This window comes from Eptatretus burgeri, chromosome 7, assembly GCF_056783735.1.
Source record: "Eptatretus burgeri isolate ZD-2024b chromosome 7, Ebu_testis_v1, whole genome shotgun sequence".
Lineage (NCBI taxonomy): Eukaryota > Metazoa > Chordata > Myxini > Myxiniformes > Myxinidae > Eptatretus > Eptatretus burgeri.
The window spans coordinates 100,051,300-100,064,654 of NC_140967.1; the positions used below are offsets into that span (position 1 = coordinate 100,051,300).

Below are 13,355 nucleotides of genomic sequence, written 5' to 3' on the forward strand. Positions count from 1 at the left end.
TAAGTTACTCATAAGTCGAAACACGTCGAGGTAATGTTTAGCGTACCCGAAACTTATTTCTAACCTATGAGTAACGTTTTGTAAGCACGCTACACGAACGTTGTTCACACTTCGCAACACGTTACTTGAAAGTTCCTCATACGTCGAAACACGTCAGTGTTTAGGGTACCCGTGACTTATTTATAACCTATGAGTAACGTGCTTGGGAATTATTTGTAAAGCATGTCCTACGCACAAATACGTATGTAGACGTATTTGACGTCTTCAGGACGACCACAGAACTTACTGAACGAGTTTATAACTTACAGATACCGTATAATGGCGTATTGGCAGCGATTATGGGAATTTGTATGTAAAAAGGGGCTTCGCAGGAGGAACCCGCCTTTTTTTAGACTTCGTGGTGAGTACATGTCCATGTCATTCTGAGAGATGGAGGATACCGCAAGGCTGAGACGACAATACCTACCTGTCCTCGAACATCAACATGACCTCATCGAGTTGACACTGCACCAGTTGCGTGCCAATAGAGCCGGGAGAAGAAGACGTGAACGGAGGAGAAGGAACTGGGTCAGACCATGGATCGGGAGGTGACTCCATTGCGGCATATATGACCAGCTCATGGTGGAACTCCGGAACGAGGACCATGCATCCTTCATCTACTTCCTGCGAATGCCCCCAGCGATGTTCGACGAGCTGCTAGCTAGAGTGGGTCCAAGGATAACCAAGCAGTACACCTTCTACAGGGATCCGCTTGAGCCTGGCATGAGGCTGGCACTGAGCCTGCTGCTGTTGCTGCCGTGACTGCAGTGCTGTGGAAGCGATTTAACTCGTTCGATGAAAACGATTTCAATTGCCGATCACCAGCGTCCAAAAACAATAGGCGAATGACAGGCATTTATTAAAAGTGATGTTGCAGCCTATGAATAGAAAACCTCACGTAATCGTCGACGATACGCTGCCACGCTATGCATACGTTAGACTATCGTTGGGCATAAGTTGTGGACGCCTAAAACACGCTAATCAATCGTTGGTATAAGTTATCGAAGCATTCTGTGTTCATTACTAGTACATTATGCATTTATCCAAGTCATTTTGAATACTTTAAAAACTGAAACAAAAAAATAGTTCATTGTGGGAATGAGAAAAAAAAAATATTCGCCGAAAAGAACATCGAACAATGGTGCAAAATAGTCTCCTATTCGTGGATGCAACGAGGATCCATCATCACCCACATCCTCGCCATCACGCTCACCTACTACTACTACCAATACTACTACTACTACTGAGACGCTCACCGAATACTGATACTACTGACATTGACATCTACTCAACATGGAGTCTGGAACACTGACGGGTTCCTCTTGTGAAGCCCATTTGTATATACCAATTCCCCTAAACGCTGCCAAATCGTCATTATATGGTAGATGTAAGTTAGAAACACGTTCAGTAAGTTCTGTGGTCGTCCGGAAGACGTCATTCAAATTCGTCTACATACGACAATGTGCGTTTGAGATACGTTACACATAGGTTCAAAGCACGTTACTCATAGGTTAAAAATTAAGTTTCGGGTATGCTAAACATTAGCTCGACGTGTTTCGACTTGTGAGTAACTTACAAGTAACGTGTGTCGACGATCGCGGAGCGTGCCGAGAACTTATGCCAGCGTATGCGGAACTTGTGAGCCATATGTCGAGTATGTTGTAAAATTTTCAGCATGCTTGAAATTTCACGACGTACTGGACGTACCATGGAATATGACAGTGTACTTCATTGTTTTTCAGCGTGCTCCTAACGTATACACAACTTACCCATACCGTATTGGACATGTGCCAGCGTTTTAGACACATTTTTCATAGGTCGGCATACGCTGGCTAAATCGTTAAGGTGTAACTGCGATGTTGACACTTCCAATTTTCAGGCGGTTATGATTTATATCGGCGTGCGGCAGGTTTTTAACAGAGAACGCCACGAGTTCGTCGGCGATACGTGCAGCGCGCTATGCCTAAGTTAAACTATCGTTGGGCATAGGTTGTGAACGCCGACAACAGGCTAAGCATTCGTTGGTATAAGTTATCTTTAACACAACGAAACGTTCTGTGCCCGTTACTAATACGTTATGCATACGACCAACACGTTATGAATACGACCAAAACTTTAAAAAAAAAAAACCTCAAAACTTCAGCGTACGCCAACGTTTTACAGACATTTTTATACGTTGCCATTGCTGGCTAAAACGTCAAGGTGTGACAGCTCCTTTAGATAGGTTGATGTATTATATACACAGAGTAAAACTGCGGTAAAACCCGGAATTTATTCATGCCCTTTCAAACCTCTTTAAACATTAATTTAAGTTGAATTGGATACTTGAACACTGTAGAACACAAATCACCTTCACAATACTTCCAAAGAACCATGCAATATATCAATTATATAGCATGAGAGGGCTTGACATGTGAGAGTGAGGGGACAGTATCGGGGTGAAGAAGAGGGCTGCCAATATGGCCATGTACGATGCTGTTTAATGTTGCATTGTATGGTAATCAATAAAGCCTCAGTCTCCTAAACTGTGACTCAATGTCGTCTTATTACAATGTATAAAGGTGGTGAAGAAGACTGCTTCAGTGATGCAAAACTTCTGGATTTTTTTTTTTGAACGATCTTTGAAATCATTTTATTAAAATTGAATTATAAACTTAAACACTGCGTGGGGTATTGTTTCTATGAACTCTCCAGTTTGCTCATGTAATAATTCGATATAACCAATGAAAGCTTCATTTTTATGATTTTTCACATGACTGAAGAGCTGTTGTTAGGTCAAGCCAGATTAGATCTGTGACTTAGTACAGATACCATGTAAACCTGTACTAACCTGTTTAATGGTCCGATTGTCGGTGACTAAACCGTCTTCCCCACCAGTATTCCTGGTGAGGAGGGTGTATGATATGGATACCAGCAGGATTAAAAACAAAACCTGTCAAAGGGTGGGGGAACTCCTTGTGAGCCAATGGCCATCCATATATAGTGCCCAACTATCTGTGGACGTCCTACTGCAATTGGGGTAATGTTTTTTTTTGGAAGGTTGGTGGCAGTATTTGCACTCCGGCCACCGTAAAACGCTTCATTCCACAAAACCCACAAAAGCAAAGAAAACTGAAAACCCACTCTGTGGGATTACCTCCTGCGCTGCTGCCCTACACAGGGCAGCTTACCAGATGATGGGATTGGGTCAAAGCCTTCAGGACCCCCCATTGCTTGATGATAGGAGGAAAAGCACAGGGTAAACTTCCTGGGACAGATTGCGGTGGTGTGTGGTAGAGTGGTGCTGAGGTGTCATTCACCAGATGGCAGTCTCCTTCGGTTAACCTGAGGCGGTCCCTTCAGGTGGTGCCTGGAATGTTCTATCCAGAAGAGAGGATGATCACCTGTCTCTGTTATCATCTGAGCTCAAGAGTTTGAACATCGGTATTGCAGCACACTCTGAGGTTCAGAGACTGGATAGTGGCGAGATCATGGCGGGTGGTTACACCTCCTCTTGGTCTGGTCGCTCTGATGATGTGGCTGTGTCCAATAAGCTGACTCCAATGATAATTTAGGTAACACCGATCAATGAGCATATAATTCGTCACTCATTGGGTGTCGTTTCCCTGGTCTCTGCATATGCTCCGACTGAGGCGAATGATCTCACCGTGAATATGGTTGATCAGTGCCCCAAGCTCGAGTATATGGTTCATCAGTGCCCCAAGCGAGATATTCTTCGAGTCTTGGGGGATTTCAATGCATCAACTGGCACTGATAGGGATGGTGAAGAGACATATGTTAGTCCCCATGGGTCTGGAACTGCAAACCAGAAGAGCACGAATATCCTTGACTTTGCAAGAAGTTGTGGATTTAGGTTGGCTGGTTCATTGTTTCAGTGCCCACAGGCTCATCGCTGGAATTGTTATTCCAACTTTGGTGTGGCAATGGAGATTGACCATTTGCTCGTTGATGGTCACTGAAGGATGATCCAGAACTGCAGGCTCGACCGGAGTGCTCAGTTCTTCAATACCGACCACATGCTTTTGTAGAAACTCTGAAGTTTCAGCTTAAATCCAGGAGAATGGTACCATCCCAGCCTCGGCTGGATGTTGGCAAGCTCAAGGTTGAGGGAGTGCTGTGAGGAGCTTACGAACAAGCTGAGTGGGGATGTGGGGATTTGGGGGATCTGGGTGATTTGGAGATTCCTAAAGAGTGGTGGAGTGCCTTCAAGACCACCATCCTTGATGTTGCAGGTGGATTTCGTGTAACTCACCGTTGGACGAAGAATAATTTCGTCTCTCAAGGGACACTGGATACCATTGACCAGAGTCGCAAGGCCAGGCTGATTGGCAGAGCTGAGCTGTTCAGGGAGCTGAAGCATAAAACTATGTGCACAAAGGGTGGACAAGGAGGCCTATGTATGAGGAATCTGTGAGGGGATAGAACATCACCTGTGGTCAAGTGATTCTGGTCCTGCTTAAAGGGGAATTCGTCCACTGCGTTTCCCCAAACCCGTCCCTTAGTATACTGCACCCGTCCCTCGGTTAGAGCAGAAGATGGTGGGCTCTTGACAGAGGAGTCGGAAGTGAAGGCCTGCTGGGCCAATTAATTTGAGCGGCTGTACCAGGCTGACCCACCAGCTGTTTACTTGGATGTAAAGGGTGTTACTATCCCTATTGCTGACCCTCTAGTCAACCGTGGTCCACCTTCAATTGTGGAAACACAGGATGCAGTGAACCGATTGAAATTGGGTAAAGCTCCTGGGATCTGTGGCAACCATGCTGAACTTCTCAAGGTTGGTGGAAATGTTGCAATCATGTCGTTGCATGCAGTTCTGTGCTCTGCCTGGAACAGAGGCATCATCCCAACTGACTGGAAGAGGGGCCTTGTTGTCCCTCACTGGAAAGGGAAGGCTGATCGCCAGGACTGCAATTATTGTGGGCTGACGTTGCTCTCAGTGCCGGGCATGGTTTTTCTTGGATAATAATTATTGATAGGGTTCGCCACCATCTGCTTGAGCACCAGCGCCCACAGCAGTCAGGCTTTACACCAAAGAGGTCAACGATTGATCGTATCCTTGCTCTTGGGGTCCTCACCAAATGCAGACGAGTTTTGGCATAGGATGCTTGCAGCCAATGCTGATCTCTGCAAAGCATTAGATTCAGTGAACAGGGGTGCCCTCTGTAGGATTCTTGGTCTTCAGGGGGTGCTGATCACCAAAACTGATCGATCTGACGTCTGAAGTATACTCTGGTACTGAAGAGTGCTGTGAGATGTGGTAATACAATTTCCGACTTATTGCCAGTTGTTTACTGGAGTTCGTCAGGGGTGTGGCTGCCCCCCACACTTATCAGCATTGCATGGACTGGATTCTGGGGAGGATGTCTGAGAGACCAAGCTGTGGTGCATCATTTGGGAATGTCAAGATCTCTGACCTTGATTTCGCAGATGATGCAGTCATCTTTGCGGAGACTCTGGATATCCTTTTGGGGGCTCTTGAGGTGCTGAATGGGGTATCTGAGCCGATGGGATTTCTGGTTCCCTGGGTCAAAACTAATATCCAGGCTTTCAATGCCATCTTGGATGCTGCTATTTTGACTGTACCTGTTTGTGGTGAGGATGTTGAGGTCACGGAGAGATTAATTTACCTGGGCAGGGATATTCATGTCTCCGCTGGCTGTGAGCCAGAGCTTAATAGATGTCTGGGTCAGGCCTGGGGAGTCTTAGATTCACTGGATCATGGGGTGTAGGGCTGTCGGTTCCTGTGCAGGAGGACGAAAGTCTGAGTCTTCAGGTCCTTGGTGCTTCCAGTCTTGTTCTACGGATGCGAGACGTGGATTCTGACCAGGAATCTCTGCTGGAGACTTAATTCCTATGGTACCAGGTCTTCGCAGAATCCTTGGCTATTGCTGCGCGTACTTTGTGTCCAACGAGTCGATGCTGAGAGGGACTGAAATGAGATTTCTTACCTTCATAGTCCATGAGTGTCAGCTGTGGCTGTATGGACATGTGGCTCGTTTTCCTGACGCTGATCCTGCTCACTAGATTCTCTCGGCGAAGGAGCCTTGTGAGTTGATGAGGCCAATGTGCTGACCACGTGCCTCGTGGTTGCAGCACGTTGATCAGCATCTCAAGGAGATTGGGATGGGCCAGGCTTCTGCCTGGGTGATTGCCAGATGGAGACCCCTGGAGTACCGGCAGAAAGTGGATGCAGCGACGTGCTGCTCTGGCGCATGCTCCCATACCTGACTTGACCTGACCTGAAGGGCTGCTGAGATGCTTTTCCGCTACCGGTTTGAATATACAGAAGCTCTTATTTTCCATGCCAGACTCCGATGTGTTATTGGTGCATGCCAGCAATTGTTGTCATATGTTTCCCTCCTTTTATTTGTATGAAACGTGTAACATAAATGTGCTCGAGGGTTCTTATCTACAAGGTGTGTGCACATTGCCGTGGGTGCCATCGAGATATTACCAGATAAACCTCATCCGTTAAATGTTGTGAATGGTGGAACGGGTGTTTTTTTTAGATGACATTGACTCAGTGGAATCCATAGAAGAATTTTCAGGAGAATCCGGCATTGAGAAAAACAGCAATACCCCACTGAAGAAAGTCAATGTGAGTTTCCCTTTCATCCTCCCATCGCCCCATTCCTCCCCTTCTTTTTTCCCCTTCTTATTCGCTTTGTCAGATATCAGTGAATTCCACATCCCCAATTCAAGCTTTGATCTTATTTTTCTGCCTTCCATTCTTAGTTCAAGGCCCAGTGGCTCTCAGACATGAACAAGACGCCATGCTCATCTGAAAAGTCATCACAGCATCAGCCGTGGGACTCTGTGGTGAAAAAGAAGCGTTTTCTCCGGTAAGTTTTTCTGAGAAATCAGGAACTTCAGGAAAAATAATCATTGGATAGGAAGGGTAATTGGAGGGAAACTCATTGCTTTGATGCTATTCACCTGGGTATAAAGATAATATGAGAAAATCATATTTTCACTTGTTATTGCATGCAAGCTTTGACAACAGGTATTATTATGCAGGAAATGATGGAACAATGTTTTATATCGGTAATAATTTAGTGCAGCATTTGGTGTAAAAAGATCCAGATTGATAGCAAGCATACCAAGACTGTAAAGGGTGAGGGGTGGGGGGAGTTTTTGGTTGAGAAGTTTAATCTTCAGAGGAAGGAGGAGATTGCTGCAGGGCATTACGATTGATCATCACCCAAAAGAGGAAGTGTGCTTTGGTCAAGTGGATTTTCACAAGTTCACAAAAGCACTAGTCCGAGCCAACCCCACTAATGGCTTCATCAGCAGACCAAAATGGTCAGTACGAAACTTGTGAAAAACGCTCTTGACTTTCAAGGTTGCTTGAAGGGTGAAAAATACCTGAAATAGTGGGGTTACTTTCAGCAACCCTGTGACTATTTTCCAGAGAACCATCCGAATAAACTGAAGAACCTTAATCAGCATCACAGTCTCTGTCATCTGGTTGATTCTTATATACAGCTGAAAGGTCTTCTGGCATTAGCAGGTTTGGATAATATGATGGGAACAACTGCACCAGACATATCAGTCGTAGGACTTTGAGGCTTCTGGTGCACCTCAAAAATTTACATGTAAGTGAATGGGGGAAAAGGAAAAAACTTATTAACTGACACCAAAATCCTCCCAATTTCTCTTGTTTTACCTCCTTAAGACCCCACTTTGAAGACTTTTCTTCCCCAAAGTTCCTCAAGATCTTCCTCCCCTTTTTCAGGGGTTTTGAGGCACTTACAAAAATTTACATGGCTAAAATAAATAAATATTTGTTCATGGTTACTCGTCACCGTCAAGTATACCAGTTTAAAAAAAAAACGGCGGCGGTAACACGTTTAAACCCCCCCCCCCCCCAGCCCCTATTCTATTCTTACAATATAAATATATATACTGTATATATAAATCCGCAAGGGAGGCTGTCAATCCCATTTTCTAAAATAAACCTAATCATCAAAAGTCCCCAATGCTTTTGTATTTACTTCCTCTGTATATCTTCTTCTCTTCGTCTTCTTTCGGCTGCTCCCGTTAGGGGTCGCCGCAGCGGATCATCCGTATGATCCGCATCGTGATTTGGCTTAGTTTTTACGCCGGATGCCCTTCCTGACGCAACCCTGGTCGCCTCTTACGACACAGGGATATGGTACACCTGTTTCTAACCGGGGCGTACACCGGGCCCAGTACACTGGTACTCACTTCGCCGACCTCGGAAGAATGACAGGCTGAGTCAACCTCCTGGTGTGTATTAATTCAAGCGGCCAACGGGGCTTGAACTCAGGACCTTTTGGATCCCAAGCCGCTACCCTAACCACTACGCCAACACCAGGCTTGATTCTTCTTGATTTACTTCCTCTGTATATATCTATCTATAATTCCAGCAATCTCTGTGTGTGTCTCTGTGTGTGTGCGACCGCCGTTTCTCGACAACCACCGGTCCGATCTGATTGAAACTTGCCAGGAATATTGCCGGGGCCCCGCGGATGTGCCTTTTCAAGGTTTGATATCAATCGGACGAGCGGTTCCAAAGTTGTGGCCATTTTATTGCTTTTTTTCAGTGTTGGAAAGGTGTATATATCGCAGCTGAAGTGTCGTTCCACCTTATCATGCCATTTTTTCCCAAAGATATCACAGAATAATGATAACAGCATATTAATAATAATAATAGCACAATAATTGGCAGTAATAAAAAGAACAAGTCTGAAGATGACTATGATTTGACGATGTAGATTGTTTCAGAAGTCAAGGATGAGACAATGTGATAATGTTTGACCAAGTTATAAAAATGATCAACATGATGTGGTACGAGTGACAGGTTATTAGCTGCAAAATGTCAAACCTGGTTTCGTTCAACAACTTTCAAAATTTGACCTTTGCATAACCTTTAAAGGTCACAAAACAATGTTGTGGACATTAAAATAAGGAAACAGGATACGTGCTATAGCTTATTGGAGTTAGTTCGTCGAAGAAGGTCGAAAACCCGGTTCGATTCCAACAACTCTGAAAATTTGACCTTTGTGAACTTTAAAGGTCAAAGGTCAAGGATTATGACCTTTGGTGCAAAACTTCCTCTGGAACATTCCAGGAACAATATAACGTCATATAGGCTATATGGCATTTCACACTCCTCGGATTATCCAGACTTTGATGAAATCAGCGTAAAAACAAACTTGAAGAGGGCGCCACGGGCAAGGTGTTCGAGATAGAGCAAAATTGTTTCAAGACTCTGGGTGGGGAATGACCTCAAGATTATGCATTAAAAATATTGTCATCCTAGCTCTCAAAGTTTGGGCGGTCATATGATTTTTATGTCAAAATTCGCAATTTTCTAAGTTCGTGACCTTGTGACCTTGAGCTTGGGACGAAAATGAAAAATCGAGCTCTGTGGGGCTATGCAGGTGCCATTGGGCTAACCAAATACCGAAACCCTTGCCAGATTCGACAAACCCCTCAGAGAAGATGGATTTTAATGTCAAAATCGCAATTTTCTAAGTTCGTGATCTTCTGACCTTGACCTTGGGATGAAAATGAAAAATTGAGCTCCGTGCGGCTATGCAGCTGCCATTGGACGAACCAAATACCGAAACCCCTGTCAGATTCGACAAACCCCCTCGGAGAAGATGCAAATTGAAATCTGCTACCCCCTAAAAACACAATTCACAATTTTCTAAGTTCGTGACCTTGTGGCCTTGACCGTGGGACGAAAATGAAAAATCGAGCTCTGTGGGGCTATGCAGGTGCCATTGGGCTAACCAAATACCGAAACCCTTGCCAGATTCGACAAACCCCTCAGAGAAGATGGATTTTAATGTCAAAATCGCAATTTTCTAAGTTCGTGATCTTCTGACCTTGACCTTGGGACGAAAATGAAAAATTGAGCTCCGTGCGGCTATGCAGCTGCCATTGGACGAACCAAATACCGAAACCCCTGTCAGATTCGACAAACCCCCTCGGAGAAGATGCAAATTGAAATCTGCTACCCCCTAAAAACACAATTCACAATTTTCTAAGTTCGTGACCTTGTGGCCTTGACCGTGGGACGAAAATGAAAAATCGAGCTCTGTGGAGCTATGCAGGTGCCATTGGGCTAACCAAATACCGAAACCCCTGCCAGATTTGACAAACCCCTCGGAGAAAATTTTTTTTAATGTCAAAATTCGCAATTTTCTAAGTTCGTTACCTTGTGACCTTGACCTTGGGACGAAAATGAAAAATCGAGCTCCGTGGGGCTATGCAGGTGCCATTGGGCTAACCAAATACCGAAACCCCTGTCAGATTCGACAAACCCCTTCGGAGAAGATGCAAATTGAAATCGGCTACCCCCTAAAAACACGTTTTTTTGGGCGTGGCTCCGCCCATAATGGGCGCAGCATGCCCATTTTCAGGAAAACCCAATTAGATCATGATATAAACCTCCCACCAAAACTTTATCAGGATCGGATCAAAACCCACGGAGCTATGCTCGGGACAGACAGACAGGCAGACAGACATACAGACAGACAGATACACAACAATAACGAATATAGTGGTCACTTTTTTTTTTTTTGTGAAAATATTTTTTCGTGAGACAATGACCAATGTCTGTCAACCAATAACCACCTATATATTGTCTGTCAACCAATGACAGGACACGGTGCTATGACGTCACAATTAATGTTTATTTATTTATTCATTTTTTGTTTTGTTTTTTGCACGATTGACGTCACAATTCTTCTTCTTCGTTTGGTATGACATCACAATCGACGCTGGGGACCTGAGTATGTGCCTTTTCAAGGTTTGATGTCGTTCTTTATCCATTTCAGCTGTTTCCCAAGTGTTCCCCAAGGTTTGAAAGCTGTTTTTTACCAAGGTTTGAATTAATTGTTTTAATTATTAATTAATCCCAAGAGAAACAGCTGTTTCCCAAGGGTTTGAAAGCTGTTTTTTTTCCCAAGGTTTGAATTAATTGTTGTGCTTGGTAGACATTTGTGAATACATTTACAGAGAGAGGGGCGAGAGAGGGGGGGCAAGAGAGGGGGGAGGGAGAGAAGGGGGGGCAATAGAGGGGAGGGAGAGAGGGAGGTGAGAGAGAGGGGGCGTCACAAATCCAGTCGTCATTTACGAGAGCGAAGGAACGAAGCTGAACATACTGGCACGCACCTAGGGGCACGCACCGACGGCCCGCACTTGTATAGATGATGTTTATAACTTCTTATTGCATTAATTTTTCCACACTCTTCTTTCTAAAAGGCCAAACAGTTGTAATAATCTTCAAAATTTATTGTTTCCTTGTTTTCATTTTTCTTTACCCCCTTTAACTTTACACCCAACTCATCTTTAAACTTTCCAATAACCTTTTTATTGTTTGTAGAGAATAGTTTGTTATTGGTTCATGAAAACATATGTTCACGAAAAAAATAAGTGACCACAACATTCGTTATTGTTGTGTGTTTGTCTGTCTGTCTGTCTGTCTGTCTGTCTGTCTGTCCCGAGCATAGCTCCGTGGGTTTTGATTCGATCCTGATAAAATTTTAGTGGGAGGTTTATATCATGATCTAGTTGTGTTTTCTTGAGAATAGGTGTGGTGCGCCCATTATGGGCAGAGCCACGCCCAAACAACGTGTTTTTAGGGGGTAGCCGACATCAATTTTCATCTTCTCCTAAGGGGTTTGTCGAATCCGACAAGGGTTTTGGTATTTGGTTAGCCCAATGGCACCTGCATAGCCCCACGGAGCTCGATTTTTTTTTTTTTTTTTTTTTTTTTTTTTAATTTAATTTTATTTTTTTTTCATTTTCGTCACAAGGTCACGAACTTAGAAAATTTCGAATTTTGACAAAAATCATACGACCGCCCAAACTTTGAGAGCTCGGATAATATTTTTTATGCATAATCTTGAGGTCATTCCCCACCTCAAGTCTTGAAACCATTTTGCTCTATCTCGAACACCTTGCCCGTGGCGCCCCCTTCAAGAATGTTTTTATGCTGATTTCATCAAAGTATGGATAATCCGAAGAGTGCGAAATGCCATATAGCCTATATGACGTTATATTGTTCCTGGAATGTTCCAGAGGAAGTTTTGCACCAAAGGTCATAATCCTTGACCTTTGACCTTTAAAGTTCACAAAGGTCAAATGTTCAAAGTTGTGGGAATCAAACCGGGTTTTCGACCTTCTTCGAAGTAACTCCAATAAGCTATAGCACGTATCCTGTTTCCTTATTTTAATGTCCACAACATTGTTTTGTGACCTTTAAAAGGTCACAAAGGTTGTGCAAAGGTCAAATTTTTAAAGTTTTTGAACGAAACCGGGTTTTCGACATTTTGCAGCTAATAACCTGTCACTCATACCACATCATTTTGATCATTTTTATAACTTGGTCAAACCTGATCACATTGTCTCATCCTCGACTTCTGAAACAATCTACATCGTCAAATACCACTCGTGAACCATCGTCGTCTTCAGACTTGTCTGATTTATAATTGCTTGTATCATAAATACCTTCATCTTGAGACATATCCTTATAAATATCGAACGTATTGATTTTCAAAATATAACTGTCTATATCCATATATAGTAGATTAACCCCTACCATATATTTCTTCTTTTGGTTGTTGTAGAAGTAGTCATACATTAACAACTTTGACAAGTCAAGAATTGATGTTCCTATTAAGGGCCCTGTCACATCTTGACGTTTTAGCCAGCGTATGGCAACGTATCAAAATGTATTTAAAACGCTGGCGTACACTGAACTGTTGATGTTTTTTTCAGTTTTGGACGTCTGCATAACTTATTAGTAACGTACACAGAATGTTTCGATAACTTATAGATAACTTGTACCAACGTATGCTTAGCGTGTTGTCGGCGTTCACAACTTATGCCGAACGATAGTCTAACACTCTAACTTGTGCATAGCGCGGCAGCGTATCGTCGACGATCGCGTAGCGTAGCCTATTAATAGGCTGCCGCTCAACGATTTAAATCATAACCGCACTAAAAATCGAACTGTCAACATCACCGTCATGCTGAAGAAAAAAGAAAAAAAAAACAATGGAGTCTGGAACACTGATGGGCTCCTCCTGTGAAGCCCATTTTTATATAACAATTCCCCTAAACGCTGCCAATACGCCATTATACGGTAGCTGTAAGTTCGAAACACGTTCAGTAAGTTCTGTGGTCGTCTGGAAGACGTCAAATACGTCTACATACGTCAATATGCGTTGGAGATACGTTACACATAGGTTCAAAGCATGTTACTCATAGTTTAGAAATAAGTTTCGGGTATGCTAGACATTACCTCGACATACTTAGACTTATGAGTAACTTACAAG

At 43.7% G+C, this 13,355-nt stretch overlaps 1 protein-coding gene across 10 annotated transcripts in view; it reads left to right on the forward strand.

Annotated features, from left to right (window-relative positions):
- The window catches only part of SPIDR (scaffold protein involved in DNA repair), a 100,951-nt gene that overhangs the window by 21,111 nt on the left and 66,485 nt on the right, over positions 1-13,355 (forward strand). For all 10 annotated transcript variants that reach the window (XM_085889883.1, XM_085889874.1, XM_085889873.1 and 7 more), the window contains 2 exons: positions 6,549-6,637; positions 6,775-6,881. In XM_085889883.1, coding sequence (XP_085746009.1) covers positions 6,549-6,637; positions 6,775-6,881 — 196 coding nt within the window. The remainder of the gene's footprint in view (positions 1-6,548; positions 6,638-6,774; positions 6,882-13,355) is intronic.